The following is a 14,624-nucleotide window of genomic DNA, read 5'->3' on the forward strand; positions in this document are numbered from 1 at the left end:
GTCGCGACCGAACCTGGCCCGACCCACACTATTCTGGTGCTCGGATTCGCCAGCGGGTGAAGTGAACTGGTAGCCTCGTCTGCCCCCGACCTATGCCAAATGTATGCCAGTGGGTACCTTTCCCTGGCCTGGTCTGGGCTGCTCCCTGTCGTGGTTCTTGCGCTCACCTGCTTGGATCTTCTTCCTGGTCTCCCACATGGGTGCAGGATCCCTAGGCTTTGGGCCGTCCTCGACTGCTTTCCCAGGCCACAAGCAGGAGCTGGATGGGAAGCGGGGCTGCCGAGATTAGAACTGTCGCTCCGTATGGGATCCTGGTGCATGCAAGATGAGGACTTTAGCCGCTAGGCTACTGCGCCGGACCCAGTATGTTGCCTTTAAAAAAATTTGTTTGAAAGACTGTCAGAGAAAGAGAGAGAGAGACAGAAATATTCCATCTGCTGCTTCACTTCCCAAATAACTGCAATGACCAGAGCTGAGGCAGGTTGAAGGCAGGAGCCAGGATCTTCTTCCAGATCTCCCATGTGGTTGACAAGAGCTCAAGCACATGGACCATATTTGACTACACTGCATTTCCCTGGCCATTAGCAGGGAGCTGGATTGGAAACAGAGCAGCCAGGAGAAATCCTAGTACCCATATGTGATATGGCTTTACCTACTATGCCACAATGCCAACCCTCAAGGCAGGTTGCTATTTTTACGATTGATTGTTGTTTCCTTTACTGTGTGCAAAGTTTTAGTTTTATATACTCTCACTTGACTATTTTTCCTTTTGTTGCCTGTGCATTTTGTGTACTATCCAACAAATCTTTGCTAATACAAATTCTATGAAACTTTTCCGTTTGTTTTCTTCTAGTTGTTTTAAATTTGTAGTCTTCCTTATTCATTGTTTGGTATACAATAAGAGGCCAATTTCATTCTTTTGCATGTGGATGTATAGTTTTCCAACACCATTTGTTGAAGAGAATACCTTTTGCCAGTTTTTTAAATATATATTTTATAAATATATATATATATTATGTATAAAGTGGACAAATTTCACATATATCACAATGCAGGTTTAGGAGCTTAATGATGCTTCGCACTCTCCTCTCCCCTCCTGCCAGCATTTCCTATCCACCCTCATCCTTCCTTATTCCTTTTTCCCCCTAGATTTCACAGTAGGCTACTTTCAGTTCACTTCACAATCACAGGTTTAACATTGTCAGGTTTAAAGATGTCAACACATGGCAAGTAGAAAATATCAATAAAAAAGAACAAAAAATATGTCTGTTAGTCCCTGGAAATATAAACAAAGGCTGTTCCCAATAATCAAATCCCAGAATGTCACTGTCATTCCTTTGGATTACATTTTCTATACTCTGTGTATTAGTTATCATGAATCTTGGAAACATATTTGTTGGGGACTGGTTCACTGCAGGAAGCAGAACGGTTCCTTTTGATACTTGGCACATGCTTGCTAAGGCTCGTTAGCTGCATGTTCACAGGTATGTTTCCAGGCATTCTACTATATTCCTGTATGTAAACCATGTTTATTTCTACTGTCATCATTGTCATTTTCTGCCTTCAGCTAGCACTGGATTAAGTGTGTTCTTTTAGTGACATTGTTCTTTGAAGTATAAAGTCTGATTGTATATTTGAAATATTTTTGCTTTTTAATGTAGACATTTATTATTATAAACTTTGTACTTAGTACTGTTTTTGCTGTATCTTATAAGTTTTGGTATATAGTATTTTCATTTTTGCATGTACTCAGATATTTTCTCATTTCCTTTTTGATTTCTTCTTTGACCCATTTGTAGTCCAAGAGTATATTGTATAATTTCTATACGTTCATGAATTTTCTCATCTACCTTCTGCTGATTTCTACTTTGGTTTCAATGTGATCAGACAGTACTTTGTATGATTTGTGGCATGATTTTAGTCCTCTTTTTTAAGGTTTTCTCTTATTTTACTTGAAAATCAGAGTTACAAGGTTGGGGGGTGGAGACAAAGAGAGGTCTTCCATCTGTTGGTTCACTCCCCAAATACCCAAGTAGCAGCAACAGCCAGAGCTGGGCTTATCTGAAGTCAGGAGTCAGGAGATTCCTCCCAGTCTCCCATGAGGTTGTAGGAGCCTAAGAACTTGCGTAATCTTCTGCTGCTTTCCCAGACCATTAGCAGGGAGCTAGATCGGAAGTGGAGTAGCTACAACTAGAACTGGTGCCTATATGGGATTCTAGTGCCACAGGCAGAGGATTAGTCTGATATGCCACCATGCTGGCCCTGATTTCAGTCCTCTTAATTTTGTTTAGGGTTGTTTTGTAGTTGAATGTGTGTGTTTAAGAAGAATTTATTCTCTACTACTGTAGCATGATATGTTCCACAAATGTCTATTAGGTTCATTGGTCAATAGTATTCTTCAACGTTATTATTTTCTTACTGATTTTCTACCTGGATGCTCTCTCCATTATTAAATGTGCGATACTGACATTTCCTACTCTTACTGTATTGCCAACTGTTTCTCCCTTTAGCTCTCTCAATGTTTGCATTATATTTTAGGTGCTCTAAATTAGGTATGTATGTTATAATTTGTGTGCATGTTAATGAATTGATCCTTTATGAATGATATATAAAGTGACCTTCCATTTTGAATGTTTGGTTATTTTGTGACAGTTATTTATTTATTTTGGAAAGGCAGATTTAGAGAGAAGGGGATACAGAAAGATTTTTTGTTCATTGGTTCACTCCCCAAGTGCCTCAGCTGCCAAAGCCGAGCCAATTAGTCTGAAGCCAGGAGCTTCTTCTGGGTCTCTCGCACAGGTGTAGGATCCCAAGGCTTTGGGCCATCCTCGAATGCTTTCCCAGGCCACAAGCAGGGAGCTGGATGGGAAGTGGAGCAGCTGGGACTCGAATCAGCACCCATATGGGATCCCAGCGTGTGCAAGCGAGGATTTAGCCACTGAGCTATTTCACCAGGCCCTTTGTCACAGCTCTTGACTTGAATTCTATTTTATTTGACACCAACTGTACTCTCTTAGTTACCATTTGTATGGAATATTTTTTATGCCTGCACTTTCAGATGATATATCCTTACATCTAAAATGAGTCTCTTATACAGCATATGATTGAACATGTAAAATCTACTAGAGCAGGGATTACAAAGTGGTTAGGACACTACTTGGGATGCTTATATTTCATATACTGATGTCTAGGATTGAGTTCTGGCTCCACTCCTAATACCATCTTCCCGCTAATGTGTACCTAGGAGGAAGCAGGGAATGGCTCAAGTATTTGGATCCCTTCTATTCATTGAGCAACCTAGATTGAGTTCCTGGCTCCTGGCTTCAGCCAGGTCCTACCCCCATTATTGTGGACGGGGATCTCAATCTCCCTAGTGGACGGGAGATCTTGATCCCATGTCTGTTTCTCTGTCTTTATAATAATTTATGTGTTAATTGAAAGTTAATTCAACCATCCTTTGTCTTATGGATCGGGTGTTTAATCTATTTGCTTTGTACTTTTAAAGTAATTGTTGATATGGTAGGACTTACTATTGGCACTTTGTTAGCTGTTTTTGTTTTTCAGATTTTTGCCTCCTCTCCCTCTGCTTTGTTTGTGATTTGATGAGCTATTTTATTGAAAGTCTGATTCCCTTCTCTTTTCTTTTTGTGACAGACTTTCATTTTTGTGTGTGTGTGGTTACCATGAGCATTACATGAAGAACATCTTATAATCATTTGTATCTACTACTACTTATAAACATCATCTACTAAGTTGATCACAACTTCAAATACAGACTTCACACTTCCATTTTTCTCACACACAACTTTGTTATTGATGTCCACAATCCACATATGTTTACACTATGATATATTTTTTAGTTATTGTTATTCTTAATACATTTGTCTTTCAATTTTTATACCAGAGTTAAAGCTGATTTACACACACCAGTTACAGTATACTGTATATTTGACTATATGTTTATTCTTTTTTTAAAGATTTATTAATTTTATTGCAAAGTCAGATATACAGAGAGGAGGAGAGACAGAGAGGAAGATCTTCCATCTGATGATTCACTCCCCAAGTGAGCGCAACGGCCGGTGCTGCACCGATCTGAAACCAGGAGCCCAGATCCTCTTCCGGGTCTCCCACGCAGATGCAGGGTCCCAAGGCTTTGGGCCGTCCTCAACTGCTTTCCCAGGCCATAAGCAGGGAGCTGGATGGGAAGTTCAGCTGCTGGGACCAGAACCGGCGCCTATATGGAATCCCGGCACGCTCAAGGCGAGGATTCTAGCCTCTAGCCTCTAGCCCCTAGCCCAACACACCAGGCCCCTATATGTTTATTTTTACACATGAATTTTGTAATTTCAGATCTTTGAATGTTACTTTTTGTGTCTTTTCATTTTAACTTGGAAACCTCCCTTTAGCATTTCTTGGAAGAATATGCTCAGTTTTGTTCATCTAAGAAAATATTTTTTTCACCTACATTTTTGAAGGTCAGATTTATTGAGTTGGTTTTTTATTTCTTTCAACATTTAAGCAAATCATCTCGCTTTTTCTGGCCACTGATGCTCTGCTGATAAAATGTCAAATAATCCTACAAGAGCTGCCACACACATAATGAGTCACTCTTCTCATTCTGATTTCAAATTGCTCTCCTTGTCTGTGACTCTTCCTAAGTTGATTATAATATGTCCCCACATAGACTTGCTTAGATTCATCTTATTTGGGATTCTTTGAGCTTTATGAATTTTTTTCCTCAGTTTGGAAACCTGTAAACATCATTTCCTTAAATAGGCTTTCTACATCTTTCTCCCTCTCATCTCCTTGGACTCCCCTGATACATATTCAGATTTATTTGGTATAGTCTCATTAGTACCTTACATCTTTCTCTTTTTCATTCTTTTGTGTCTTTGTTCTTATAATTTGATCAGTTCAACTTAACTGTCTTTGGATTTGCTAATTCTTTCTTCTAGTATATAAAATCTACCATTGGGGCCCGGCGCGATAGCATAGTGGTTAAAGTCCTCGCCTTGCACGCCCGGGATCCCATATGGGTGCCAGTTCTAATCCCGGCGGCCCTGCTTCCCATCCAGCTCAATGCTTGTGCTCTGGGAAAGCAGCTGAGGATGGCCCAAAGCCTTGGGACTCTGCACCCACGTGGGAGACCTGGAAGAGCTCCTGGCTCCTGGCTCTGGATTGGCTCAGCTCCAGCCGTTGCGCTCACTTGGGGAGTGAACCATAGGATGAAAGATCTTCCTCTCTGTCTCTCCTGCTCTCTGTATATCCACCTTTCAATAAAAATAAATTTAAAAAAAAAACCAAATTAAAAAAAAATCTACCATTGAACTCCTGCTGTGAAAGTTTCAGTTTACTTAATGTATTTATGTATTTATTCTGTTTATATTTCTGTAGATATTCTCAAATTTATTTGTGTATCACTTTCATGACTTATTTTTTCTGTCTTAACTCACTGAACTTGTGTTTTTAAAACCTGAAGCTTTCTCTAAGAGATTTAGTGCATTTACGTGAAAAAGAGATACACAGGACTCTCTTGTCTGCTGGTTCACTCCTTGAATGCCTGCAATAGCTGGGATTGGCCAGGCCAAAGCCAGGAGCTGAGACCTAACTAATCTAGGTCTCCCACATGGGCGTCAGTGACGCAATTGCTTGAAGCATCACCTGCTACATCCCGGGGTGTACATCATCAGCAGGAAACTTCAACTGGGAGAGGAGTTATAACTGGAACTGGGACACTCAGATACGGGATGCAGTATCTTAACTATTTTGCCAAACACTCCCTTTTGTACCCCCTAAAAATCTGAGTTTCTTTAAGCTGATCTTTTTCTAAATTGTCAGGCAATTTATAGATCTACAATTCCATTGAGATTTGTTTTCTTTGATTACATTATGATGTTTTGGTAATTCTTCACATTCGTTATAGCTTCGTTTCTTTTCTCTGCTTCTGAAGAAACAACCAGTTCTCTCAGTCTTTACAGATTGGTTTTGACTGGAGAATGCATTTCTTGATTAGCGTATTAAAATATTGTGGGTTTCTGGCCGTAGCTGCCCCTTTTTCTCTCTCTTATGACAGACTATGCTTTTTGCTTTTTTCTTTAAAAAAATTATTTGAAAGGCAGATTTACAGAGAGAAGGAGAGAAAGAGATAAAAGAGAGAAAGAGAAAATCTTCCACCTGCTGGTTCACTTCCTGAAATGATTCAGTGGCCAGAGCTGGGCTGGTCTGAAGTCAAGAGCCAGAAGCTTTTTCTGAGTCTCCCACATGGATGCAGGAGACCAGGCACTTTGCACCATCATCTGGAGATTTTCCAGATACATTAGCAGGAAGCTGGATCAGAAGTAGAGCAACCGGTACTCCAACCACTGCCCATATGTGATGTTAGTGATACAGGTGGTGGCTTGGCCTACTAAATCACAGTGCTGGCCCCCAGACTGTGCTGTTTGCTTCAGTGCTTGGTGGAGGGTAAACCACCGACCAGCCCCTGAGGAATGCACTGAATGTACAGGTACAAATATACTCTATTTCTTTTCATTCATCCTAGATTACACCTTTCTCAATTGTGCAAGGTTGTGATGGTTGCAAAGAACTACCAGCCCCCTCTCCTGTTCACATTTACCCCGTATATGTACATGATACTAGTTTCATCAGTACTCCAGAAACAAGGCCCTTGGAGAATGCAATGAAGGGCCAAGAGGCCATGTACATACTCCATCCAGTCTCTTTCCCCCATGTGGATGAAGCCATAGATCTCGGTGCTCTCGTTGCTGTGCTTGTCCCAGTTTATGCCAGTGGCTGAGATGGGTAAAGAAAATTTCTCTTCTTTCATGTTTCAATGTAGCTATTCTCAATTTTATTTTGGAATGTTTCCACGTCTTTAGAATGTGGGCTTCTTTTTTTTTCTAAAGATTTATTTATCTTTATTACAAAGTCAGATATGCAGAAAGGAGGAGAGACAGAGAGGAAGATCTTCCACCTGATGATTCACTCCCCAAGTGACCGCCACAGCTGGTGTTGAGCCAATCTGAAGCCAGGAGCCAGGAACTTCCTCCAGGTCTCCCACACGGGTGCAGGGTCCCAAGGTTTTGGGCCGTCCTCAACTGCTTTCCCAGGCCACAAGCAGGGAGCTGGATGGGAAGTGGAGCTGCCGGGATTAGAACTGGCGCCCATATGGGATCCCAATGCATTCAAGGTGAGGATTTTAGCCGCTAGGCCACCGCGCTTGGCCCCAAATGTGGGCTTCTTATAAGGATATTTTCTACATATGTTGTCATTAGATTAGTGTTTTGGGGACGGCAGGGGAAAGAGTTGGGATTTCCTAGCCTGCCGTCATCTCGACTTTGTTCCCAAATGGCTATTTTATAACAAAAAATATTATAATCAATATTAAAAAAAAACTCATTGGATAAGTTAAAGAGCAGAATGCAATAAATGAAGTGCATAAACAGTGACTTTTAAGATTAATGTTTTTGTTAAAGATTTAGGTGGTGTTCATGGTGTAGAAAAACATCAGTCTTAGAAACAGTGGCATTGCCTGAAAATACAACTAGACTGGAATACAATTGGCCTGAGTTACATTTCTGACATGATCAAATAGTAAGTGCGTGACCTTGAGTGTTTCCGTCAATTTCTTATAAACACCTTTAGGTGGTCTGGAAAGAGCTCTTGAGTAACTTGCCCAAGGTCACACAGCTAGTGACAGAGCCCATATTACCCAGAATTCAGATTTTTTCATTTTTCTAATATAATGTCCTCATCTTATCAGATATTTGGTTTATTCCTATAGAATCTAGAACAAAGTGTTTCAGGGCACACTTTTGCATTTCCAACAGTCTTTGTAGTATACCTCAGACAATGCCTTATGAGAATCATTTAAGACATTGCTGAATATTCACTGAGGGAGAAGAGAAATCCGATTGTTTGTAAAATATCATTGTCTAGTGTCTGGTGTGATGGTTCAACTGCTTAACCCTCTACCTTGCAGCGCCAGCATCCCATACGGGCACTGCTTCATATCCCAGCTGCTCTGCTTCCCATCCAGCTCCCTGCATATGGCCTTGGAAGGCAGCAGAGGATGGCTCAAGTGCTTGGGGCTCTGCACCCATGTGTTTGACACAAAAGAAGCTCCTGTTTCATGTAAGAGAGATCTCCTGTGTTTGTGTGTGCACACATTTATGTGAGCTAAGGGCAGATGTGTGGACAGCAAAGAAAAGCTGGAGTCTTGGTTTTACCCTACATCTTTTCCGTTTTTGTGGGAACCCATTGTTTGGCCAGCATTATAGTGGGGGTACTCCACTTTCAATCCAACTCTCTGTTAATGTGCCTAGGAAAGCAGTGGAAGATGGCTCAAGTGCTTGGGCCCCTGCACACATGTAAGAGACCTGGAAGAAGTTCCTGGTTCCTGGCTTTAGTCGTATCCAGCCTGGGGCATTGTAGGCAGCAGGTGGAAGATTCTGTGTGTGTGAGAAACTGGCAAAGGAAGGAAGGAAGGAAGGAAGGAAGGAAGGAAGGAAGGAAGGAAGGAAGGAAGGAAGGAAGGAAGGGAGAAAGAGAAAAAGAGAGAGGGAAAGAGGAGGGGAGGGGAGAGAAGGGGAGAGGAGGCAAGCGGAGGGGAGGGGAGGGGAGGGAAGGAAGCTCCTGGCTCCCGGCTTTGGATAGATTCAGCCTCAGCCATTGCAGCCATTAGGGAAGTAAGCCAGAGGATGGAATATCTTTCTCTCTGTATATCTGCCTTTCCAGTAAAAATAAATAAATCTTTTTTTTTTTTTTAAATCTCACTGTCTAGAGAACCCATTGAAGAAAGGAGACTACAGATTCCTTGGCTAATCCTGAAAGGTACTTATGGGCTGATCAAGATGGTCAATACCAGAGGATTTAGGAACAGCAGTCGTTGGAACTGGAGGAATTGCCTTGCAATCCACATATATTACTCCAGCTCAGCCTTTTCTTGGACTATATGTTTATTAAGGGATGACTTGTATGCATACACAGAATTTGATGGAAAGAAAGAGCAGGAAGAAGGCTTTCCTAAGCACACATCCTTTCGGATTGTGTATCGGAATAATTCATGCAGCATCCTCTGTACATCTTGGTTTCCAGATACCCACTTCCACTAAAGTGTTTCTCCTAGGAGGAATTATTTCTTCATGAATGCTTGAAGGATGCTGAGTACCCAGGTCTCTCTTGGCCTTTGATGGAATGGCTGTGGCTACAACAGAGAGACTGCATCCTATCTTACCTCAGGCATGTGCCCCACAAGGCTTAGTCTTTTCATTTCTGGGGAATTGCGTATGGTATCTGTGACACAGGAGTATTTCCCATTCCTGTTCTTGCATCCGCAGTGGCCCTACACGGAGCAGGAGTTCTGTCAGCATTGTTTTTTTAGGATTTCCAAAGATATCACTGACTATCAAATAGCGTCCTGTGTCCAGAAATGGTGAGGTTTGACTCTCCCTTGGGGAAAGCCAGCAGTTAAGGATGGAGGCTTGCAGGGCAGCAGATTGGGGAAGGCTCACAGCACCGAGTAGGGAGAGTGAGCAAAGATGCGTTGTCTCCACCTGGACAGCTCTCATGGAGTTCCAATAATGAAGCAAGGAAGAATATGGAAGGTGGAGCAATTTCAACTCCCCTTTCATCCTCCTTCAGAGAGCTATTGTCTTGCCTCTCTACTAAGGCCAAGCAATCTTTTCCTATTTCCTGAGCGTCAGGAAACTGGAGTAAGGACAGAGCTCTCCTTGGGAAGGAGGCACCTTGGACTCCGAGACAAGCTCTTATTGGCTGGCTCTGTGACTTTGGGCATATTAATTAAGTCCCAATTTCCTGGAGCATCAAATTATTAAAAAATACTTCTTGGAGAACTGGTGCAAAGGTGAGAGCTGAGCACATAAGGAATTCGGCAGGGGAATTTAGCACGTATTTTGTACTAAACCCAGTGGCAGCTTTACTTTAGTGACTGCTGACCCAGGTGTCACATCTCCACCTCCCCTTGGCAAGTTTCTCTTTTCTGGAGTCCCCAGAAGAACTGACATGTTGGAGCATCCAGAAACTGCGTCCATATAAAAAGTCAGAGCAGGAAAATATTGGCCCCTTAATCTTCTTGCCCCATCCCTCGTCTGCCCTACAGACATGCACAGAATAAGGGTCTAAGGATGAAAGGTTTGCAAAATAGCATGGACAGAACCCTGCCCAAAGTTCCCAGATTTTGAATGAGACGTTGTCTTGCCTCAGAACCCTACCCTACCCCGTTTTCCAGAACCCAGAGCTCAGGCTCTCAGATTACTAATGTTTTCACAACCCCGGAAATCCTGCCTTAAGCGTCCCTTCTTGGAATGTTACTCTTGGCCAGACCACTGAGACAGAACTGAAGCTGGATCTCCCAGGCAACCGCGGAGTGCGCCTGCGCAGTGGCTTTTCCAAGCCAAGCAATCTAATTAGGCTTTTGCATTGCGGCCCGCCACACTTGGGAGCCAAAGGGGTATATCTCCCCTCCTTCTGGTGCACAGCCCCCCAGCGAGATGGCTGTGTTGTTCTCCTCCTGAGACTGAAGAAAACGTGTAGGAGGCAGCAGTCGGCGATGGCCCTTAGTGATTAAATGGCTGCAAAGGGCCGAAAGCTTGCAGGTGCCAGGAGAGGGAATGTAAAAACCTACACTACCGGTAGGCAGATTTGACTTTCTATATGATAATCCACACTTGCTCCAGGAATGCCTCTTAGAAATTGCTGCTTGCTAACTCTCTATGGAAGACTTGGGGAGAGCTCCATGAGAAGCTTTGAGAGGAATCAGGATGAAGAGAGCCAAAATACTAACACTCACCTAAACTGCCTGGCTGTTGAAGTAAACTGCACAGGCAGAGAATCCCCGCTGCGCACAGCTCCTGCAGGTGGATGCTAGCTCTGACTCAAGAGCCAATCCTAGCTGTCTTCAGAGAATCCCTTGCTGATTGCCCAGAGCCATTATCTGAGGATACTGGCCCTTATCACCTCTGCCACAGGCTCACCTCCCCCTCCCCCCAACATTGTCTGAGTAACTTTCAAATATCTTGGGGGCATTTCACACACTGCCCTATCTTCCCCAACAGCCTCCACCTCCTTCCCTCCCCTCCTCCCTCTCCCTAACCTCAGGCCCCACAATAGATATAAAACAGCTTGTCCCCAGTTCTCCACTACCACCCCTGACCACTCATCCCCTGCCTGATATTCCTGTACTCTGCTAAGCCCTTTTTTGGATCCCAACACTTCCTCCACTGTCCCTTTCAGCAGCTAAAGGTGAGAGTTATTCCTGTGGACTTGCATAGCACAACTCCTCCCTCCACCACAGCAACGAGTTCTCTTACCTCTATTGTACATCATAGCACAGTATAATTGCTGAGTTACTTCCATGCCCCCTTTCCCTGTTAAACCCTGGGCCCAGCTGGGCCCTTTTTAGCCATATATTTCCAGCGTATAGCCCTGTGCTCAGAGCATGACAAGTGCTCAATAAATGTTTGTAGAATAAATGAGGATGTAAGCATGGTATTTACTTCATTATGCTTTTTAATTTTTCACTATACTCTGGAACAGCAAAGCAAATACAGATAAATGGCAGTCTTTTTTTTTTTCCTTTTTACACAAAGGTAGACACAAGGAAGAATGTCCATAAAGCAGTGGTTTCACGTTTGTTTTTGTCGTGTGTGTTATTGTCATTGTTTAACTCCCAAACCAGAATCATTTTACTACTTATTTCACAGATGTAAATATTACCAATACATTTTACACAGTTATCTGAACTTCAATATTTAAGACAGAAATGGCAAATGAGAAACTTCATTTATAAACATTGATCACACCTCTAATTCAAGGGCACATTAAAAGGAAGGGAATACTTTTAGAACTGGAACACAGATAACAAGCACAATGTGTACTCCCTACCCCAACTTTGGATTTGGGGCTCCAGTGCCCCGTCTCTGCCATGGTCCCTTTAGCTGTGCCACTCAGCTGCAGTAATATATCTTGCAGCACTTCACATGGAGCCAAAGAAGAACATGGCAGTTGCCTCAGATCTGGCTCTGGCCTCTTCATCTTCCACAGCCTCTCGATATTGCTCTGGCCAGTCCTGTGGTCGCTTTCTGTAGAGCCTGGCCATGTACTCCAAGGCTTTCATTTTGGTGGTCTCAAGGTGGGCTCGAGGACCCCATAAAAGCTCATATTCAACTGGATTCGAATAGGACAGTGGCCTGCATTCCAGGTAGCGCTGCCTCATAAGCTTACAGGTGATGGCATGCTTTCTTCCTACATCGACACTAAATCTTCGAAGCAAGTTCCACACGTTGGCCTCTTTGACACGGTTGCCCATCAGGAAGATCAAACCCAGGATTGGCATCACATATTCTTGAGTGGGTCTCCCCAGGCTCTCCAGCATCACTTGCTCTTCTTCGGATTCTGGTTGTTGGACAAGGAGATAGATGTGCTCACTGGTATCAACTTCAATCAGAGAGAACCCATAGAACAAATCAAGGATCAGGGTCGCTCGACTGAGGATATTTGGGAACACATCCTCAAATTCTTTGCCAGTGTGAGCCAATAGCTCATCCTGATGTATAGGAAGCAACTCTTCAGTGACGTTAATGGCCAATTGGACCAAATCATTTGCCTTATCATTCATTGTGTCCTCTGACCAGAACTCTAAGCCAGCAGCCTGACTTCTTTCTTTGGCTTTGTCAGCTTCCAGGGCCTTGTTATATTCTTCTGGCCAGTTCCAGGGCTCTTCATCATGGGCTTGTGCCAAAAACTTCAGGGCTTCCATCTTTGTGATTTCCCTGTGGGCTCTAGAGCCCCACAAAAATTCAAATTCAAGGGGATTGGTGCCATAAACGGGCCAGTACTCTAAGAATCGCATGTGCACAAAGTCAGTCGTGAGGAGGTTCCTTGTGTCCCCAAAGAGGTTGTTGACTCTCTGAGGCTCATCCAACACATCAACCTTTAGCAGCAGATCCCAAATGGAGGCCTCCCTTGCCCGGTTGCCATTCAGGAGTATGTGGCCTAGGACTAGGGCCAGAAGACCTGCCTTTGGCATGTCCAGAGACTCTACTAGTCGCTCAGTGGTCTGGGGACCTCGTTTGCTGATTAGGTTGTAGGTATCAGTCTGGGGATCGAGAACCCTCAGGTTCAACCCAAAGACCCGATCCAGGTGAGCTGAGGCTCTTCTGAGGATCTCAGGGAACTGATCTGAATATTCTCTGAGAAACTCCAGCATCTCTGACTGCTGGATGGACCCCTCGGTTTGGCTTTTCATTCGCATGAAATTCACCAACGCAATGGACCTGTCTTCTAGAGGGTCGTGGACCCTGAGCGCCCCCAAACGTCGGGATTGCTCATCAATCAGGACCTCGAGGTCATTTGGATCCTGCGCAGCCTGGGAAGCGCTGGCACCCTGAGGATCCTGTGGAGCATCGGAGACTAGCATGGAGGTGGGGGGCCCGGAGATGTTAGCAGCCTGCATTTCACCCCGGCCGTCGCTGTAATCTGCAGTGCTCTCGGCGCTGCCGTGGCGCGCGTTCTGGCTTACCAGAGACATGGTTCCAGGAGGCAGGAGCCGGAACTGGGAGGTCTGCGATCCGTTGGAGAGAGACAGGACGCTAGGTGTGCTGGCGCCTCGGCCCAAAGCCGAAGCCCGAGACTCGGGAGCTGGGCGGATCAGAAATGTGAGCTGATGAGAAGAGCGATCTTTCTAAACAAGCACTAGAGAGCAATGACCGCAAGCCTAAGAACGTTTGGCTTTGCCGCAGCCTACGCAGGCGCAATCGGGCTCTGCGACGTGGTGGCCACGCCCCATTCCCAGTCTTCCATTCGCGTCTCCCACCTCTGCCCTGCCAGAGAGGCTGGTAAAAGTAGTTGCTGCTGATCATCGAACTTGCCAGGACAGAGAGGTCCAGAAACGGGGAAACGGAGATAAAGCAAATGATTGCTACTGAGCTTAAATTTGTTAGAGAAGAAACTTCAAGAAAGTGAGTGCAGAAATAAAACCAAGTGATCAAAGGATGGAGGCATTTCCAGTGATGCTCTAGCTGGAATTTTTCTATGGAGTATAAAGCCCCATACTAATAGGCAACAGAGGATTCAGAGAGGAAGGGGAGGTAGATGTTACCAGAAAGTATTCTGTAGATGCATTAATGCATCTACTTAACTCCACAGGTATTTCTTGAGCTTGTATCATCTGTCAGGAACAGTGCTGGGTTTTGGGGATCTATCAGAGGGTGAACACAGTGATGAGCTCTTTGCATGTGACATTTGCATCCTGGGGTAGGTCCAAACAGTGTTAAAGGTGATGAAAGATAACCCTTATGTAGCGTTTATCATGTGCCAGCCATTTTTCCTCATAATAAATCATGTAATCATTTTGTTGAGATAGCTACTCTTTCACATTTTATTTATTTGCTCACTTGTATCTTATTTAGGAGCCAAATAGAGAAAGAGAAAGGCAGATGGAGAGAGATCTTCCATCTGCTGGTTCACTCCCCAAATGCCAACAGTAGACCAGGCTGGACCAGGCTGGACCAGGAGCACAGAGCTCCATCAGGGTCTCCTACATAGGTTAGAGACCCAGGTACTTGATAAAAAGCTTTTGCCTCACAGGATGCTCATCAAGAGGA

The 14,624-nt window shown here is 44.0% G+C and overlaps 1 protein-coding gene across 1 annotated transcript; it reads right to left on the reverse strand.

Moving 5' to 3' along the window:
* Positions 1-11,526: 11,526 nt before the first annotated feature.
* MAGEE2 (MAGE family member E2) lies at positions 11,527-13,766 on the reverse strand. Its single transcript, XM_004592770.4, has one exon. It carries the CDS (start codon positions 13,547-13,549, stop codon positions 11,996-11,998), a length of 1,554 nt encoding a protein of 517 aa, XP_004592827.1. The 5' UTR covers positions 13,550-13,766; the 3' UTR covers positions 11,527-11,995.
* Between the last annotated feature and the right edge of the window lie 858 nt (positions 13,767-14,624).

This window comes from Ochotona princeps, chromosome X (genome assembly GCF_030435755.1).
Source record: "Ochotona princeps isolate mOchPri1 chromosome X, mOchPri1.hap1, whole genome shotgun sequence".
Lineage (NCBI taxonomy): Eukaryota > Metazoa > Chordata > Mammalia > Lagomorpha > Ochotonidae > Ochotona > Ochotona princeps.